The sequence below is a fragment of the Cotesia glomerata genome, linkage group LG4 (assembly GCF_020080835.1).
Source record: "Cotesia glomerata isolate CgM1 linkage group LG4, MPM_Cglom_v2.3, whole genome shotgun sequence".
NCBI lineage: Eukaryota > Metazoa > Arthropoda > Insecta > Hymenoptera > Braconidae > Cotesia > Cotesia glomerata.
The window spans coordinates 28,307,059-28,323,773 of record NC_058161.1 but is presented as its reverse complement, the minus strand read 5'-3'; the positions used below and the strand labels follow the sequence as shown (position 1 = coordinate 28,323,773).

Genomic DNA, 16,715 nt, shown 5'->3' with positions numbered 1-16,715 from the left:
GAGATTCAGTTTGACAGTGACGTATGTAAAATGGATCAACTTTATTTAATTAATGAATTATTTAGAAAAATGTACGCAGTAACAACAATTTAATTTGATTTTTATTAATTATTGTTAATTTTCAGATAATATGCTCGTTTTTTTTTTTCATTTTTAACCGAGAATAATCTTTATTATGTTTGTTGAATTCAAGAAATTTCAGTTTCATTTAATCTAAAAATTAAAAAAAAAATGTTTTTTAATTATTTTTTATTTGATTTTACATTAATTTTTTTTTATTTGATGCCTGCCCCCCCCCCCTCCCCCGATCAGCAGCACTCGCTTCGCTTGTGCCGCAAATGTCGGGGGCAGGCATCAATTTTTTTTCGATACAGTAAATGAAATATTTTACGTAGGGAGCCTGGGGCACGACGGCCCCCTTAAGCCAATTTTTTCATTTTGTGGCTTTTAACCATCAAATTTATTTATTTTCCATCTATTTCGAACAAATCAGTCGAAAATTCGCAAAAAATCAAAAAATTTTTTTTTACTAAAGCTATTACCATCAAAATCTAGAGATTCTCCTCCCAGAAAACGGCGTCGAGGGAAAACCACGATTCTTACGAGTCTTGAGTATCACCGAGAACTCGCAGAAAAAAAAATCAACATGAAGCAAAAAAAAAAAGACTTTAATTAAACAAAATAAAACAAAATCAAAATCAAAAATTTGAAAAAAAAAACATTTAAAACATAAAAATGATGATTGCCATTGTCTTTATTGCTATGGAATTTCCTCAGAGTCCTCAGAGTCATGGATTCAATGTAAAAATTGTAATAAATGGTCTTATGATTTTTGCGCAGGTATTGACGAAGATTATTCTGACGAATATGTCTGTGATCATTACGAATAATCGTATATTCATTAAAATATCTCGATGTGATTTCCTAATCATCGAACATTTATATTTCATGCTTTATTCAAAGTTTAATTTTGTTAATGTCTTAAAAAATTATTATAAATTTCATTTTTAAGCTGTTAATTAGTTTTAAATAGATAATAGTTAAAAATATAATTAATTTCTTTTATTGCACTCAAAGGTTTTGAACCCACGTACAAGAGAAAATATACATGTTCTTTAGCAATGAATTGGTTACATTAGTTTACATTGATTGAAATCACAGGTTGAGTTTTCAGGTTGGGCTTTTAAAATACGTAATATCTTAAACCAGGATTTTTATATTTTTGTCAAGTCAAAATTAGAAATATGAATTGCGTAAAAAGAAAAAAGACATTCTTGGAGGAATTCAAATAAATTTTCAAGATTAGGTTTCTGTCTGGTGCAGAGGATACCGTGATCAATAATTAATAATATAATTATTACTATTTTAATTTCAAAAATTTGTGTTTTCAATTTTTATAAGCTATATAATTCAACTTTTCATTAAATTTTTCAGTTTAATTAAATTCATTCTGATTCATTGACCTGAAAAGGCCTAAAATAATGAATTCTTTAAATTTGTCATTTTTTTAGAGTGATCCATTATGCCTCACGTATAACAGACTGGCCCGAAATATCATAAAAACATCATAAAGGTCATAACTTGACGGAAAATGGAAAAAAAATTTATACCTAATTTATGAGAGGGGCCGTTATGCCAGGGACTGTCGTGTAACATTATTCCCCTGTATGACTAAATTTTTGTAAAATTTTTCAGTTTAATTAAATTTTTTCTGATTCATTTTACCACAAATTTATCACAATTTAAAAAAAAAAATTTTTTCGTTACAATTTTTTTTCGAGTGGTCCATTATGCCCCACATATCACATATTGGCCCAAAATATCATAAAAATATCACAAAATATCATAAAAACATTACAGAGGTCGTAACTTAAGGGAAATTAAAAAAAAAATTTTTCCCTAATTTTTAGGGGTCGTCGTGCCCCAGGGGACCTTTGTGCCCCAGGTTCCCCTACTTTCGACCGGCTATAAAGAAAAATAGTATACACTACAGTCTAGGGTGTCCGTTATTTCCCAAGTTGACTTTTTTTTCGCGATCGCCCCCTGGATTTTTAGTTCTTGACCTAAAAAAAAATATCTTACCCAAATAAGCTCTTAATTACCAAATTGAACCGTGCCGAAGTCGAGTTACATTTCCCATTTAAATAACATGGGAATTTGGAACTTTTTGCAATTATTTTTTTTTCTTCAAAAAAAATGTCACCACGATTATGATCAGTGCATATTCTGATGAGAAATTGAATGCTCTACAAAAAAGTTCTCTTATAATTTTTCGATAAAATCATTCCTTTAGAAGTTATTTGTGGTTAAAGTTGTGTTTATAGTTATTATCATAGTTTTGCAGTCTTGCTATAAAGTTTTTTTGTCTTATAATCATTTATTTTATCTATAAATGTTCCAAAAATTTTATCAAAATGATTAATAGTTACAGTAACGTTAACAATACGATGTATTGAATACATTTTTAATAATATTGCCGCTTATTTGTATTTTTTCTGTCTCTATTCACATTTATTTGTTAAGCAATTTTTAGTCGCATTATGATAAGTATTTATGACTTTATTTGTTTTGTTTTCATGAATAATTTGCACTAAATATTGTTTTTGTTCTTTTTATGCGTTAAATTGTTGATGTATTTTTGAGTTCATCGAAGCGCTCTTTCGGCTACATCGTTAACAATTGTAGATTATTAACAATGTCTAATCCTTCCAAACAATCATTATTGGTGGCTCATGTCTCAAAGTTAATCTCTAGCAATTTTTTATTTATGTTGAATCAAAAAAAAAAATTTTCATCGAATTTGAATTAATAAAAATTAATTTATTTAAGAAAGAAATCAATATCTTTTTTTTTTGAATTGATAATTTCATTATCTGCATTAACTATATAGCGTTCAGGGGGAATCAAAATCGAAATTTTCATCACATTTTAATAATTTAACGTAGTTGGATCCTGCAAGACATATTTCAAGAAAATTATGATTTTTATTGAAAGATAATTATATTAATGATTTACCACCAAAATTTCAGATCAATTCACCACATTGTTTTTAAGCAATGAATTTTCGAAATCGCAACATTTACACGCAAAGGTATAGAAAGATCGTGAAGTTATATAACTTTTATATGTGAAGTTATATACTATAGTATGAAGTTATATACTATAGTATGAAATTATTTGCATCACTCGAGTGGTATGGAAGATTTCATACTAACTTTACCATCTCTCTATACCTCTGCGTATAAATGATGCAATTTCGAAAATTACACAGTAAAAAAATTTTCGTTAAATTTAACATAAAATTTTGTGTAGATGTTTTTTTTACATAAAATTTATGTTAATTCTACACAAACGGTTTGTATTAATCAATCCATCCATTTTTTAACACACTCAAGTGTTAATTCAAAGTAAAACTACACTTTTTTAATGTTACTGGCCAACCAACACAAAATTTATGTTAAAGAATTCTTCATATATAGTCACGTATGCCACACAAGATAGACATGTAAATGTGATAGATAAAGGGTAATTTATATTAAAACATCCGATAACAGAATTGTAACCTTAAAATTCATTACAAGGTTAATGTCCTTTCTAGTGCGAATCTAGAAGACAGAATAAATTTTAAATTATGAGGAAATAAATAAAATAAGAAAAATTATAAATTTTATAATTATGAATCTAGCAGACATGTTGATTTTTTTTGACAAATTATTTACAAGTTAAAAAATACTTAAAAAAAATTACACGAATAATTCTTCAAATTTTCTACAAGTGAAATTTTTTTTTTTTATTTTTTTCGTAATAATTTTTTCATTAAAAAAAATTGTAAAAATTTTCAGATGTCGGCTAACTTAATTTTCATTCATTTTTTTGAATTAGACAAAAAAATAAATAATTGAAATTAATAAATTATTAGAAAATAAACTTACAGTTTTTTTAATTTTCTACATGTGCATTTTTCCTTTAATTTATTATTTTCAATTGCTCATGTATTTTTTTAATCACAAAATATATATATATTTAAATTATTAGTAAAACTCACATATTTGACAGCTGATCTGAGTAACACAAAGAAAAAGTTACAATCAACACTTTATTTGTGTTATGGATAACATTTAAGTGTGTAGAAATCCGAGAATCAGCCAATGAAAGTTTTAACATATTTTTGTGTTACTTTTAACACAGAATTATGTTGATTTCATCAATACAAACAGTATGTGTAGAATTAACATAAATTTTGTGTAAAAAAATCATCTACACAAAATTTTATGTTAAATTTTACGAAAATTTTTTTACTGTGTACCGGTAGTATATGAGAAAAAATTTTATAATTTTATATTGTGTGGTAATCACTTTTATAATACTCAGAAATATTAATAAATAAAAAAAAATTCAAATGTGGCGAAAAAATGTTAATTAAAAATTTTCTAATTTTTTTTTCGGTATAAAAAATTCAAATTTTCAACCAAAAAAAATTTTTAATTTTGTAAAAATCAAAAAATTTATATTCATTTAATTTTTAAAACTAAGAAGTTTTACACCAAAATTATTGAATTATTGATTTCTCAAATTTTTAAAATAAAAATTCTTAAAGAGGTACCGTGAAAAATCACTTTTCTTACAATTTTCTTCAATTTTTGAATACGCGTACTTTTAAGTGTCCTCTATACGAATAAATTTTTATTAACATGTATTCCCTATCTTGACCGTAGTTATAGTGAACATTTTATTAAATAACAATCATACTTTTTTTAGGATTTTTTTGAAAAACTGAGAATATTTAATTAGAATTATAACAAGTATTTTTTATCAAAAATAACATAAAAAATGTTTAAAGTTAGCGACTTAAAACTAACGTTTTTTTTATTTTTGAACCTAATTTTAGAAAAAAAATATAAAAAAATTATTAGAAGTTATTATCATTTAAGGGGTTAGGGGTAGTCAGAGACAAAAAAATGAGAATTTTTAATAATTTTTTTTTGCCAGTAAATCATTTTACTTTATAAAAGTAATAGTATGGCATCATTACACTATGTTTTGACTTGACTTTACGAAAATTAAAAAAAAAAAAATTCATAATTTCAAAAGTTATGGATGTTTGTATTGACTCAGTCCTAATAAAAGGTACTTGCGGTGACCATCATAAATTCTTGGAGATTCATCTAAAATCAATCGAACAAAAAAAATAGTTTTATTAATAGATGATTATCTATGCCTTATTATGGCCATAATTTATAGCTAAGTTTGTCATTAAAGACAAATTTGGGAACTGGGGAAATAAAGGATAAAGGGGGGAGGAGGGACCTTACTCAGTAGGAATTTTTTCGGTAACCGAAAAAATAATTCAGACAACCCAGACCGGGACTGGAACCCGGATCGTTTGGTTACGCGCCAAAGGCTCTACCAGTTAAGCTATCCGAGACATTGTCCGTAACTACCATTCAGTCACCTAATAAGACCTACCGAGTAATAAACACCACCGTCTATCTTACGGTAAAGAGCCATAATATAATCTTGTGCCTGATCAAAGCTTTTTTTTTTTTTTTTGAAAATTAACAAAATGGCGGCCGTAGGAAAATTTTCTCTAGATTTTCGGAAAAAGACCAACAAATTTTTGAAAAAAAAAATCCTTCGATCAGGCACTAGTTTTTCATGTTTTTTAAAAGCAGTATAAATTTCATTGAAATCCAATCAGCGGTTTTCGAGTTACAGTGGTCACCAGTTCAAAAAACATAGTTTTGAGAAAAACGCATTTAAAATTTTACACTGTCGAGAGCTACCTACTCTCGAGCGTTCTGCTGCCCGAGCGCCTTTTGTTATTTGTCGAATAACTCGAAAAGTATTTTGTCGGATTCTCTTAAAATTTTCAAAAAATATTTTTAAAATATTATACTTAAAAAAAATTAAAATTTTGTCATTCTCATAAATAGTACAGTACTATTGAATTTTGCAACTATGTTATTAAATCATTCAGAATTATTAACTTCCTTAAAATATGATGATGTTAGTCTTGTATATTTAATATTGTTATACGAAAATTTTACGAAAATTTTTTTACTGTGTAATTTCTCAAAAACGGTGTGGTGAATCGATCTGAAATTTTGGTAGTGAATTGTTCATATATTTATCTTTCGATAAAAAAAATTTCATAATTTTCTTGGAATATGCCTTGCAGAACCCAACTGTCTTAATCATTTTTCGATTTACGTGAAGTTATGTATTTGAATCGAAAAAAGTCAAATCAGCTTTTTCACCAGTTAAACACCACAGATGGTTTTTGAATTTGTGCAATACTGCCTCAGAAATTTTCTTAACGGTCCTTCTGTAATGATACAGTCTTTATATAATTTATATCTTGGTATAGAGCTGATGCTGCAAGAGATGCCAAAAACCAAAATGATACATAAATAAATACTATGAATGAACAAATATCCAAAAGATTTTGTTGCGTTTCAAGATCTAACTCGAAAATGTCCCGAAAAATATATATTTTCAGCGAATAAATCGCTTTTGACATATAGCGTGCATGGTGAAATGCAACTGGTTTATAAAATTTGATTTCATTGGCACTCTAATAATGCAACTAAAAATTGCTTAACAAATAAATGTGAATAGAGACAGAAAAAATACAAATAAGCGGCAATATTATTAAAAATGTATTCAATACATCGTATTGTTAACGTTAATGTAACTATTAATCATTTTGATAAAATTTTTGGAACATTTATAGATAAAATAAATGATTATAACACAAAAAACTTTACAGCAAGACTGCAAAACTATGATAATAACTATAAACACAACTTTAACCACAAATAACTTCTAAAGGAATGATTTTATCGAAAAATTATAAGAGAACTTTTTTGTAGAGCATTCAATTTCTCATCAGAATATGCACCGATCATAATCGTGGTGACATTTTTTTTGAAGAAAAAAAAATAATTGCAAAAAGTTCCAAATTCCCATGTTATTTAAATGGGAAATGTAACTCGACTTCGGCACGGTTCAATTTGGTAATTAAGAGCTTATTTGTGTAAGACATTTTTTTTTGGGCCAAGAACTAAAAATCAAGGGAGCGATCGCGAAAAAAAAAATCAACGGGAAATAACGGACACCCTAACACTACACGGGCAGAAGTTTGCGAGCTCTGAACTGCGCGCCGTGATGCCCTCGGCTACGCCTCGGGCATCATGGCGCGCAGTGCAGAAATCTCAAACTTTCTGCCCTAATAGTGTAATATACTATAAATATCATTTAGACTAATTGTATTGAAAAAGTTAACATTTTTTTTTTTTTCAAATAATCCTGAAATTTTCTAAGAGAATGGCAAAATTTTTATTCTTAATGTTGATATTTACAAGTTGAGAATCTATACGGAAGAAAGTCCTGTCAAGACTACAAAAAAATCTGTTAAATTTATATTGCAAAAAATAAAAATTTAGTATGTGGAAAAAATGTTAAATTTACATTTTATTGGAAAAGTAGTAAATTTCACATGGCCAAAACTGATGAATTATTTTAAATAAACATGCCTTCATAATTTTGGAAAAATTTATAGAATTTTTTTTGAACGTAAATTAAGGGGTTAGGGGTAGTCAGAATTTTCAAAAAATCGATTTTTTTTCATTTATTTATTTATTCAATTTTTATGTCAAGGCAAACTAGCCGAATGACAATAATATACATAATTTTTATAATAAAGTACACGTATAACAATATTAAATATACAAGACTAACATCATCATATTTTAAGGAAGTTAATAATTCTGAATGATTTAATAACATAGTTGCAAAATTCAATAGTACTGTACTATTTATAAGAATGACAAAATTTTAATTTTTTTTAAGTATAATATTTTAAAAATATTTTTTGAAAATTTTAAGAGAATCCGACCAAATACTTTTCGAGTTATTCGACAAATAACAAAAGGCGCTCGGGCAGCAGAACGCTCGAGAGTAGGTAGCTCTCGAGAGTGTAAAATTTTAAATGCGTTTTTCTCAAAACTATGTTTTTTGAACTGGTGACCACTGTAACTCGAAAACCGCTGATTGGATTTCAATGAAATTTATACTGCTTTTAAAAAACATGAAAAACTAGTGCCTGATCGAAGGATTTTTTTTTTCAAAAATTTGTTGGTCTTTTTCCGAAAATCTAGAGAAAATTTTCCTACGGCCGCCATTTTGTTAATTTTCAAAAAAAAAAAAAAAAGCTTTGATCAGGCACAAGATTATATTATGGCTCTTTACCGTAAGATAGACGGTGGTGTTTATTACTCGGTAGGTCTTATTAGGTGACTGAATGGTAGTTACGGACAATGTCTCGGATAGCTTGACCGGTAGAGCCTTTGGCGCGTAACCAATCGATCCGGGTTCGAGTCCCGGTCTGGGCTGTCTGAATTATTTTTTCGGTTACCGAAAAAATTCCTACTGAGTAAGGTCCCTCCTCCCCCCTTTATCCTTTATTTCCCCAGTTCCCAAATTTGTCTTTAATGACAAACTTAGCTATAAATTATGGCCATAATAAGGCATAGATAATCATCTATTAATAAAACTATTTTTTTTGTTCGATTGATTTTAGATGAATCTCCAAGAATTTATGATGGTCACCGCAAGTACCTTTTATTAGGACTGAGTCAATACAAACAGCCATAACTTTTGAAATTATGAATTTTTTTTTTTTTAATTTTCGTAAAGTCAAGTCAAAACATAGTGTAATGATGCCATACTATTACTTTTATAAAGTAAAATGATTTACTGGCAAAAAAAAATTCTCATTTTTTTGTCTCTGACTACCCCTAACCCCTTAAATGATAATGACTTCTAATAATTTTTTTATATTTTTTTTTCTAAAATTAGGTTCAAAAATAAAAAACACGTTCCTTATTTTTGTTTTTCAAATTAATATTTGTTACGACCTTATTGTTAATGAAGGAGGTTCCACGGCAAGAAAAAAGTACTAATAGGTTATAGCTTTTGGTTTCTTTCTCATGCACTAGTGCTGCCTCTCTTTATAGACTACTAGCTGTTACCCGCCCGCTCCGCTGGGCACTTTATAGAATTGTATTTTTAGATCTAGACTTGAAATTTAATTGGAGTATTGTTTTGACTTGCACAGATTCCAAATTCCATCGGATTGGCCTGTATTTTTTATCCATGTGATTATTCTAGCTAAAATGCATTGTAACTTTCAATGTGCAATCACTATAACATTCCTGTATCTTTCTTCCAAAAATGAATATCAATTGACACGAAGAAAAAAATTTGAAATGAGCATTGAAAGTTTCAGTTAAAGTTATTGCAGGTCTCATAATTGTAGTTGAAATCTTTCTAGCTTAAAGTGCGACTAATTTTGCCTTTGATTAAAAATTCCTCCGTGACATCAATTATTCATAGAAAATTATTTGTGCATGGTTTTTATAAATTTTCTTATAATAAGTAGCCAAATTTCTTTTCCATACCTCAAGTGTTTAGAACATGCATTGATTTTAATCTGTTATATTCCTGCGATCCCGTAATAAGAACAATTTATCGATTATGTGATCAATAAAAATAAAATGTATGTAAAATTCTTAGTCCGTTGACCGAATAGCTACATGTAATATTAAATTTTGAAAACCTTACAATGACTTTTTCGCCGCTGCCAAAGAGACGATTGTTGAAAGAAAATATAATTATTAAGAAAGCAAAATATTTAATCCGTTGAACTTGGAGGCCATCCCGGTAATTGCCTGTTTCTCTTAAGATTCTATCAAATTTTATATCTGTAGGAACTGTATTCGAAGAATATGAATTTTTTGACAATTGTCACTCCCGCACTCCTATGTAGGGGAGGAATTTCGTAAAATCATATTCGAGATGATTTCTACATTATAAATAAAAGATTCCAACAAAACTTCGAGTCCATAGAAACTATTGATTGGAAATGAGAGATTTTCATTGTTAATGCCCCCGCAATCCCTTTTGGATTTAGAATTCGAGAAAATCCATTCTCAGCTGAATTTGACATCGTACAAAAAGATTCCTACCAAATTTAGAGTCTGCAGAAGTTACAGTTTGGAAATTCAAGTTTTAGATTTTAACACCCACCCCCGCAATCCCTATCGGAAGTAGAATTCTTTGGAATCTGCTTTGAGATGATCTCCTCATGACAAATAAAAGATTCCTACCTAATTTCGAGTTTGTAGAAGTTACAGTTTGGAAATGGAAATTTGAAATTCTAACACCCACCCCCGCAATCCCTGTCAGAAGTAGAATTTACTAAAATCCGTTTTGAGATGATTTCTACATGACATATAAAAGATTCCTATCAAATTTATAGCTTTTAGAAGCTATATTTCAGAAATTAACCCTGATAGCCACGCTTTGAGTAAAATAACCTGCACTGGCGGGATTTTAGCCAAGTCGTTTCAAAGTTCACTTAAAGTCACTCACTGCAGAATCCTGTATTGAATCTGTAGTGAAGTTGGTTAGGAAATTCAAATAAACCTACGCCGACATCTGAACTAAAGCTGTTGACAAGTTTTTATTTGCAGAAGGTTAGCTAAAAGTTGTAATGAGATTTGCGTAAAAAATAATGTCAAGTTAGACTGTAACATTTTTAACAAATTTTTAGCTGAAGTTGTATAAATTTTTAAACTTCAATTTTCATTTAAAATACTAACAAATATGAAGACATATTTAGCAATCAAGTTTTTAACTCAGAAAGTTCAATCTACAACACAACAAATTTTGAGGCAATTATTTCGATATGATTTTTTAAGAAAGATAATGCATAAAATTAAGAACCTACGATTTTCTTAGTCATTTGATGAAGTATTAATTACTTATAACTCATAAATAAGTAACTCAATGAAATTAAATAAAAATTTTTATATTTTAATTGAAAAGTATAAATTTGAAAAAGATAATTTTTTAACCTGATGTTTTTTCCTATCGTTAAAAACATTTATTCGAAGAAGTTTTTCACCTACGGCAAATATAGCACCAAAGTTATATTTATACGCAAAATAAATATGAAAAATAAATTTACTGTTAATTTTTTTTATTTGATTTTGTACAAATATATAAAATTGATTACATTGGTCTCAGAATTAATATATATTTCTTATAATTTATTAATAATTATAAAAATAGTAAAAATAACAATGATAATAGTGATCGTAATAACAATTATAATTGTAGTTGTAATTTATTAACAATTGGCCATAAGATTGAATTTCTCTGATGGCTATAAGGCTTATACCGACAAACTATCATCAATTTTCGGTAATTTACCGATCGTAGAATGCAAATGGTAAAATTTTTGTACTCTGCCGCATTAACAGACATTGTCTCAAAGTTCAGTGCAGGTTCACTCAAACTCCTTCACTACAAGATGTTTAATGAAACTGTCGTTAGATTCGAGTCGTAGATTTTTCACAACTTGGAGTCCAGTCTAAAGCCAACTTGTATTCTGCATGGCTATCAGGGAAGATTTTTTATTGTCAACACCCACCCCCGCAATCCTTATTCGGGGTGATTTGTCATAAAACCCGCTCTTAAATTATTTCTAAATCATATATAGAAGATTCTTACCAAATTTGGAGTCTATAAGAGCTATATTTTACAAACGGAAAGTTTTCATTATTAACGCCCCCGCGATCCCTTTTTGGGGTTGGAATTTGATAAAATTCATTCTTAGCTGAATTTGACATCATACACGAAGATTCTCACCGAATTCGGAGTCTTTAGGAGTTACAGTTTGAAAATGAAAATTTTAGATTTTAACACCCACCCCTACAATTCCTATCGGAAGTAAACATCATTGAAATCCATTTTGAGACGATCTCTAAACACCCACTCCCGCGATCATTATTGGAGTTGATTCGATCGTTGTAAAATCCGTTCTTAGATAATTTCTATATCACATATAGAAGATTTCTACTAAATTTCGAGCTTATAGAAGCTATAGCTTGGAAATTTAAAATTTTAATTGTTAAAACCCACCCCCGCAAACTTCTGTGAGGTGAGCTATCTTAAAATTCATTCGAATATTATTTCTACATCTCTAACAGAAAATTTCTACCTAATTTAGAGTCTGTAGGAGCTATAGCTTGAAAATTAAAAATTTTCATTGTTGATACCCACCCCCGCAATCCTCTGTGGGGTAGGATATCGTAAAATTCGTTCATAAATTATTTTTATATCACTTACAGAAAATTTCTACAAAATTTGGAGTCTGTAGGAGCTATAGCTTGAAAATTAAAAATTTTCATTGTTGATACCCACCCCCGCAATCCTCTGTAGGGTGAGATATTGTAATATTTATTTATAGATTATTTCTACATTTCTTACAGAAGATTCCTACTAAATTTGGAGTCGATAGGAGCTATGGTTTAAAAACGGGAATTTTTCATTGTTAACGCCCCCGCAACCCCCCTTGTCGATGGAATTTCGTAAAATCCGTTCTTAGCTGACCTCTACTCGGCGAAAGGAATATTCCTACCAAATTTCAAGTCTCTAGGTCTTATAGTTCCAGAGATATCGTGATGAGTGACTATTTATATCTATAGAAAGTCTCCTATATATATATATAGATTGCTCACTTACTTCCACTCACGTAAAACATCGAAAGTCGCTAACTTTAAACATTTTTTATGTTATTTTTGATAAAAAATACTTGTTACACTGATAGAAGGATTTATTTGTATTAAAAAAATATTTGTTAATAGTTAACAAATCATTTATTAGAGACCATTTTTTAGTATCAAACAAATATTTCTTAGTATTTAAAACGATTTGTTTGTATCTAATAAATCTGATATCCATTTATTAAATATTAATAAATCTTTTTAAATACTAAGAAATATTTGTTAAGGACTAAAAAGTGGTCTCTAATAAATGATTTGTTAAATATTAACAAATATTTTTAACTATAAACAAATCCTTTTATCAGTGTATAATTTTAATTAAATATTCTCAGTTTTTCAAAAAATCCTAAGAAAAGTATGATTGTTATTTAATAAAATGTTCACTATAACTACGGTCAGGATAGGGAATACATGTTAATAAAAATTTATTCGTATAGAGGACACTTAAAAGTACGCGTATTCAAAAATTGAAGAAAATTGTAAGAAAAGTGATTTTTCACGGTACCTCTTTAAGAATTTTTATTTTAAAAATTTGAGAAATAAATAATTCAATAATTTTGGTGTAAAACTTCTTAGTTTTAAAAATTAAATGAATATAAATTTTTTGATTTTTACAAAATTAAAAATTTTTTTTGGTTGAAAATTTGAATTTTTTATACCGAAAAAAAAAATTAGAAAATTTTTAATTAACATTTTTTTTCGCCACATTTGAATTTTTTTTATTTATTAATATTTCTGAGTATTATAAAAGTGATTACCACACAATATAAAATTATAAAATTTTTTCTCATATACTACCGGTACACAGTAAAAAAATTTTCGTAAAATTTAACATAAAATTTTGTGTAGATGATTTTTTTACACAAAATTTATGTTAATTCTACACATACTGTTTGTATTGATGAAATCATCATAATTCTGTGTTAAAAGTAACACAAAAATATGTTAAAACTTTCATTGGCTGATTCTCGGATTTCTACACACTTAAATGTTATCCATAACACAAATAAAGTGTTGATTGTAACTTTTTCTTTGTGTTACTCAGATCAGCTGTCAAATATGTGAGTTTTACTAATAATTTGAATATATATATATTTTGTGATTAAAAAAAATACATGAGCAATTGAAAATAATAAATTAAAGGAAAAATGCACATGTAGAAAATTAAAAAAACTGTAAGTTTATTTTCTAATAATTTATTAATTTCAATTATTTATTTTTTTGTCTAATTCAAAAAAATAAATGAAAATTAAGTTAGCCGACATCTGAAAATTTTTACAATTTTTTTTAATGAAAAAATTATTACAAAAAAATTAAAAAAAAAAATTTCACTTGTAGAAAATTTGAAGAATTATTCGTGTAATTTTTTTTAAGTATTTTTTAACTTGTAAATAATTTGTCAAAAAAAATCAACATGCCCGGGAAAAAATGAATTTACCTAATCATATATATTTATATATGATTATATATTGAATATATAGAATTATATATCATTAAATCTAAATTTTTATGTAAAATATATATAATCATATATAGACTAATATATTGTATGTATATTTTATATAAGACTGTATATAATCAGATCTGAGTTATCTAGGTCTATATATGATTATATATAATCTATATATAATTAGATCTGATTAGACCTGAGTTACCTGGGGCTATATATGATTATATATAAATCTATATATAATTAGATCTGATTAGACCAGAGTTATCTAGGGCTATATATGATTATATATAAGTCTATATATGATTATATCTGATCATATCTAATTGATATTCCAGCTGTCAGGTTATAAAAAATGTCAAAAGAAAATTGCTATTTTTGCTTTTGATTTTAAATAAATATTTGTTAACTGTTAACAAATATTTATTAACATTTAATAAATCGTATTTAATAAATAATTTATTAACTGGTAATAAATATATATTAAATCCCATTATGTTAAGAAATCACTTATTAACAGTTAATAAAGCTCATTAAATATAAACAAATCATTCTATCAATATCAGTGTAACTATACGGAAATCATATATAATTATATATGAATCATATATAACTATATATGAATCATATATAATTATATATGAATCATATATAATTATATATGAATCATATATAATTATATATGAATCATATTTAATTATATATGAATCATATATAATTATATATGAATCATATCTAATTATATATGAATCATATATAATTATATATGCATTTTGTGATTACTATAAAACATTCTCTGTTTTCATCTCAGAGTCTGCTACTCCAATGATTAATAATTTTTTAAACTATAGTTTTTTGTGGATGAAATAATGGAACTGTATTAATTAATTTAACTTATAAAAATCGATTATGTATTCGATTTGCATTAGTTGTAGGTATTTCAAGCTTTACTCTTCCAGTAAGTCTCGTAGGTAAACAGGTGGCGTGTTAGTCTTTAAAGCGTCAGGTCCCCGGTTCGATCCCCGCTCACGGTGAATTTTTTTTATTTTTATAGAAATAATTATATATAATTATATATGATTATATATGATCAGATCTGGCCAATTTTCAGGTCTAATTATATATAAGTGATTATATATAACTATATATAATTAGGCAAATTCATTTTTTCCCGGGTGTCTGCTAGATTCATAATCATAAAATTTATAATTTTTCTTATTTTATTTATTTCCTCATAATTTAAAATTTATTCTGTCTTCTAGATTCGCACTAGAAAGGACATTAACCTTGTAATGAATTTTAAGGTTACAATTCTGTTATCGGATGTTTTAATATAAATTACCCTTTATCTATCACATTTACATGTCTATCTTGTGTGGCATACGTGACTATATATGAAGAATTCTTTAACATAAATTTTGTGTTGGTTGGCCAGTAACATTAAAAAAGTGTAGTTTTACTTTGAATTAACACTTGAGTGTGTTAAAAAATGGATGGATTGATCAATACAAACCGTTTGTGTAGAATTAACATAAATTTTATGTAAAAAAAACATCTACACAAAATTTTATGTTAAATTTTACGAAAATTTTTTTACTGTGTAAAGATTATTTAAAAATTGATTTCGCGAAAACGACCTTGAAAGAAAATATATTAACATGTTTATAATTAAATACAATATTTATCGATCACCTGTTACTTATAAAATTTCAATATAAATTACATAAAAACACAAATAGCTCCATATAATTTTAGTTCCATAAAATGATTATAAAAAATCATCTACAATTATAAAAAAAAAATATTCTTATAAATTTTCTAAAGTTTTAAAATTTTTCAACTTCAACAGAATAAAACTTAGTGACCTTGAATTAAAGCAAGCTTTCACACGAAGGCTTAGCGAAAAAAAATCAATAAAGTTCCTCGAGTCGTAATAACAATAAAAAAAAGACAAACTAATTAAAAAAAGTAACATACACAGATTGAGCGGCCTGGGGTTTGTCGGCTGCTGGTTTTGTTGGGAGAGTACCACTGAACAATCGGCGACTATAAAAGTCAGAATAAAATTCCACCAATACCAATTACTCATGATGGTCAATAGACATGAGCATCAAGTCTCATTGAAATACTCGGCCTGACTGAGCATCGGAAACCAGAGTCCCTGCTGACAGGATGTCCAGCTTGATCGTGTTTGTCCATCGGTTGCCGCGGGGATGACCCAATCAATCCACCACTTCGCCTTCTTTTCCTGGGCAGCCTTCTCTGAGCCTATCAGCAGTAGTCCTTCGGCTGACGTACTGACGTGTCTATTACTACTCTCCTGTTTACCCAACAATTGTTATTTTATTAACGTATTATTAAATGACACGTACCTCCACCAGTACGCAGGAGCTCGTTTTTTTCCTTGTTATTTTGTCCTACTTTCAGCTACCTTTTTTTCTGTGAGCTTTTTTGTCTCGAAAATTGAAACTTTTTAAAGGAAAAAGTATCAAAAATATAATGTAAGATGAAAAAGTCTCTGATGTGTAATGGTATTTATTAAAGTTGAGAGAAGATTTAGGGAGAAAAAGATTCGAGCTTTTATGTTTATTTATGAGTTTTAATTTGCTCTTTAATATAGAGTTTTGCTATGG

At 27.6% G+C, this 16,715-nt stretch overlaps 1 protein-coding gene across 1 annotated transcript in view; it reads right to left on the bottom strand.

Moving 5' to 3' along the window:
- LOC123262415 (ionotropic receptor 25a) overlaps window positions 1-16,360 on the bottom strand; it is a 44,135-nt gene extending 27,775 nt beyond the window's left edge. Inside the window, exon 1 of the mRNA XM_044724606.1 lies at window positions 16,060-16,360. Coding sequence (XP_044580541.1) covers window positions 16,060-16,171 — 112 coding nt within the window. The 5' untranslated portion in view covers window positions 16,172-16,360. The remainder of the gene's footprint in view (window positions 1-16,059) is intronic.
- Between the last annotated feature and the right edge of the window lie 355 nt (window positions 16,361-16,715).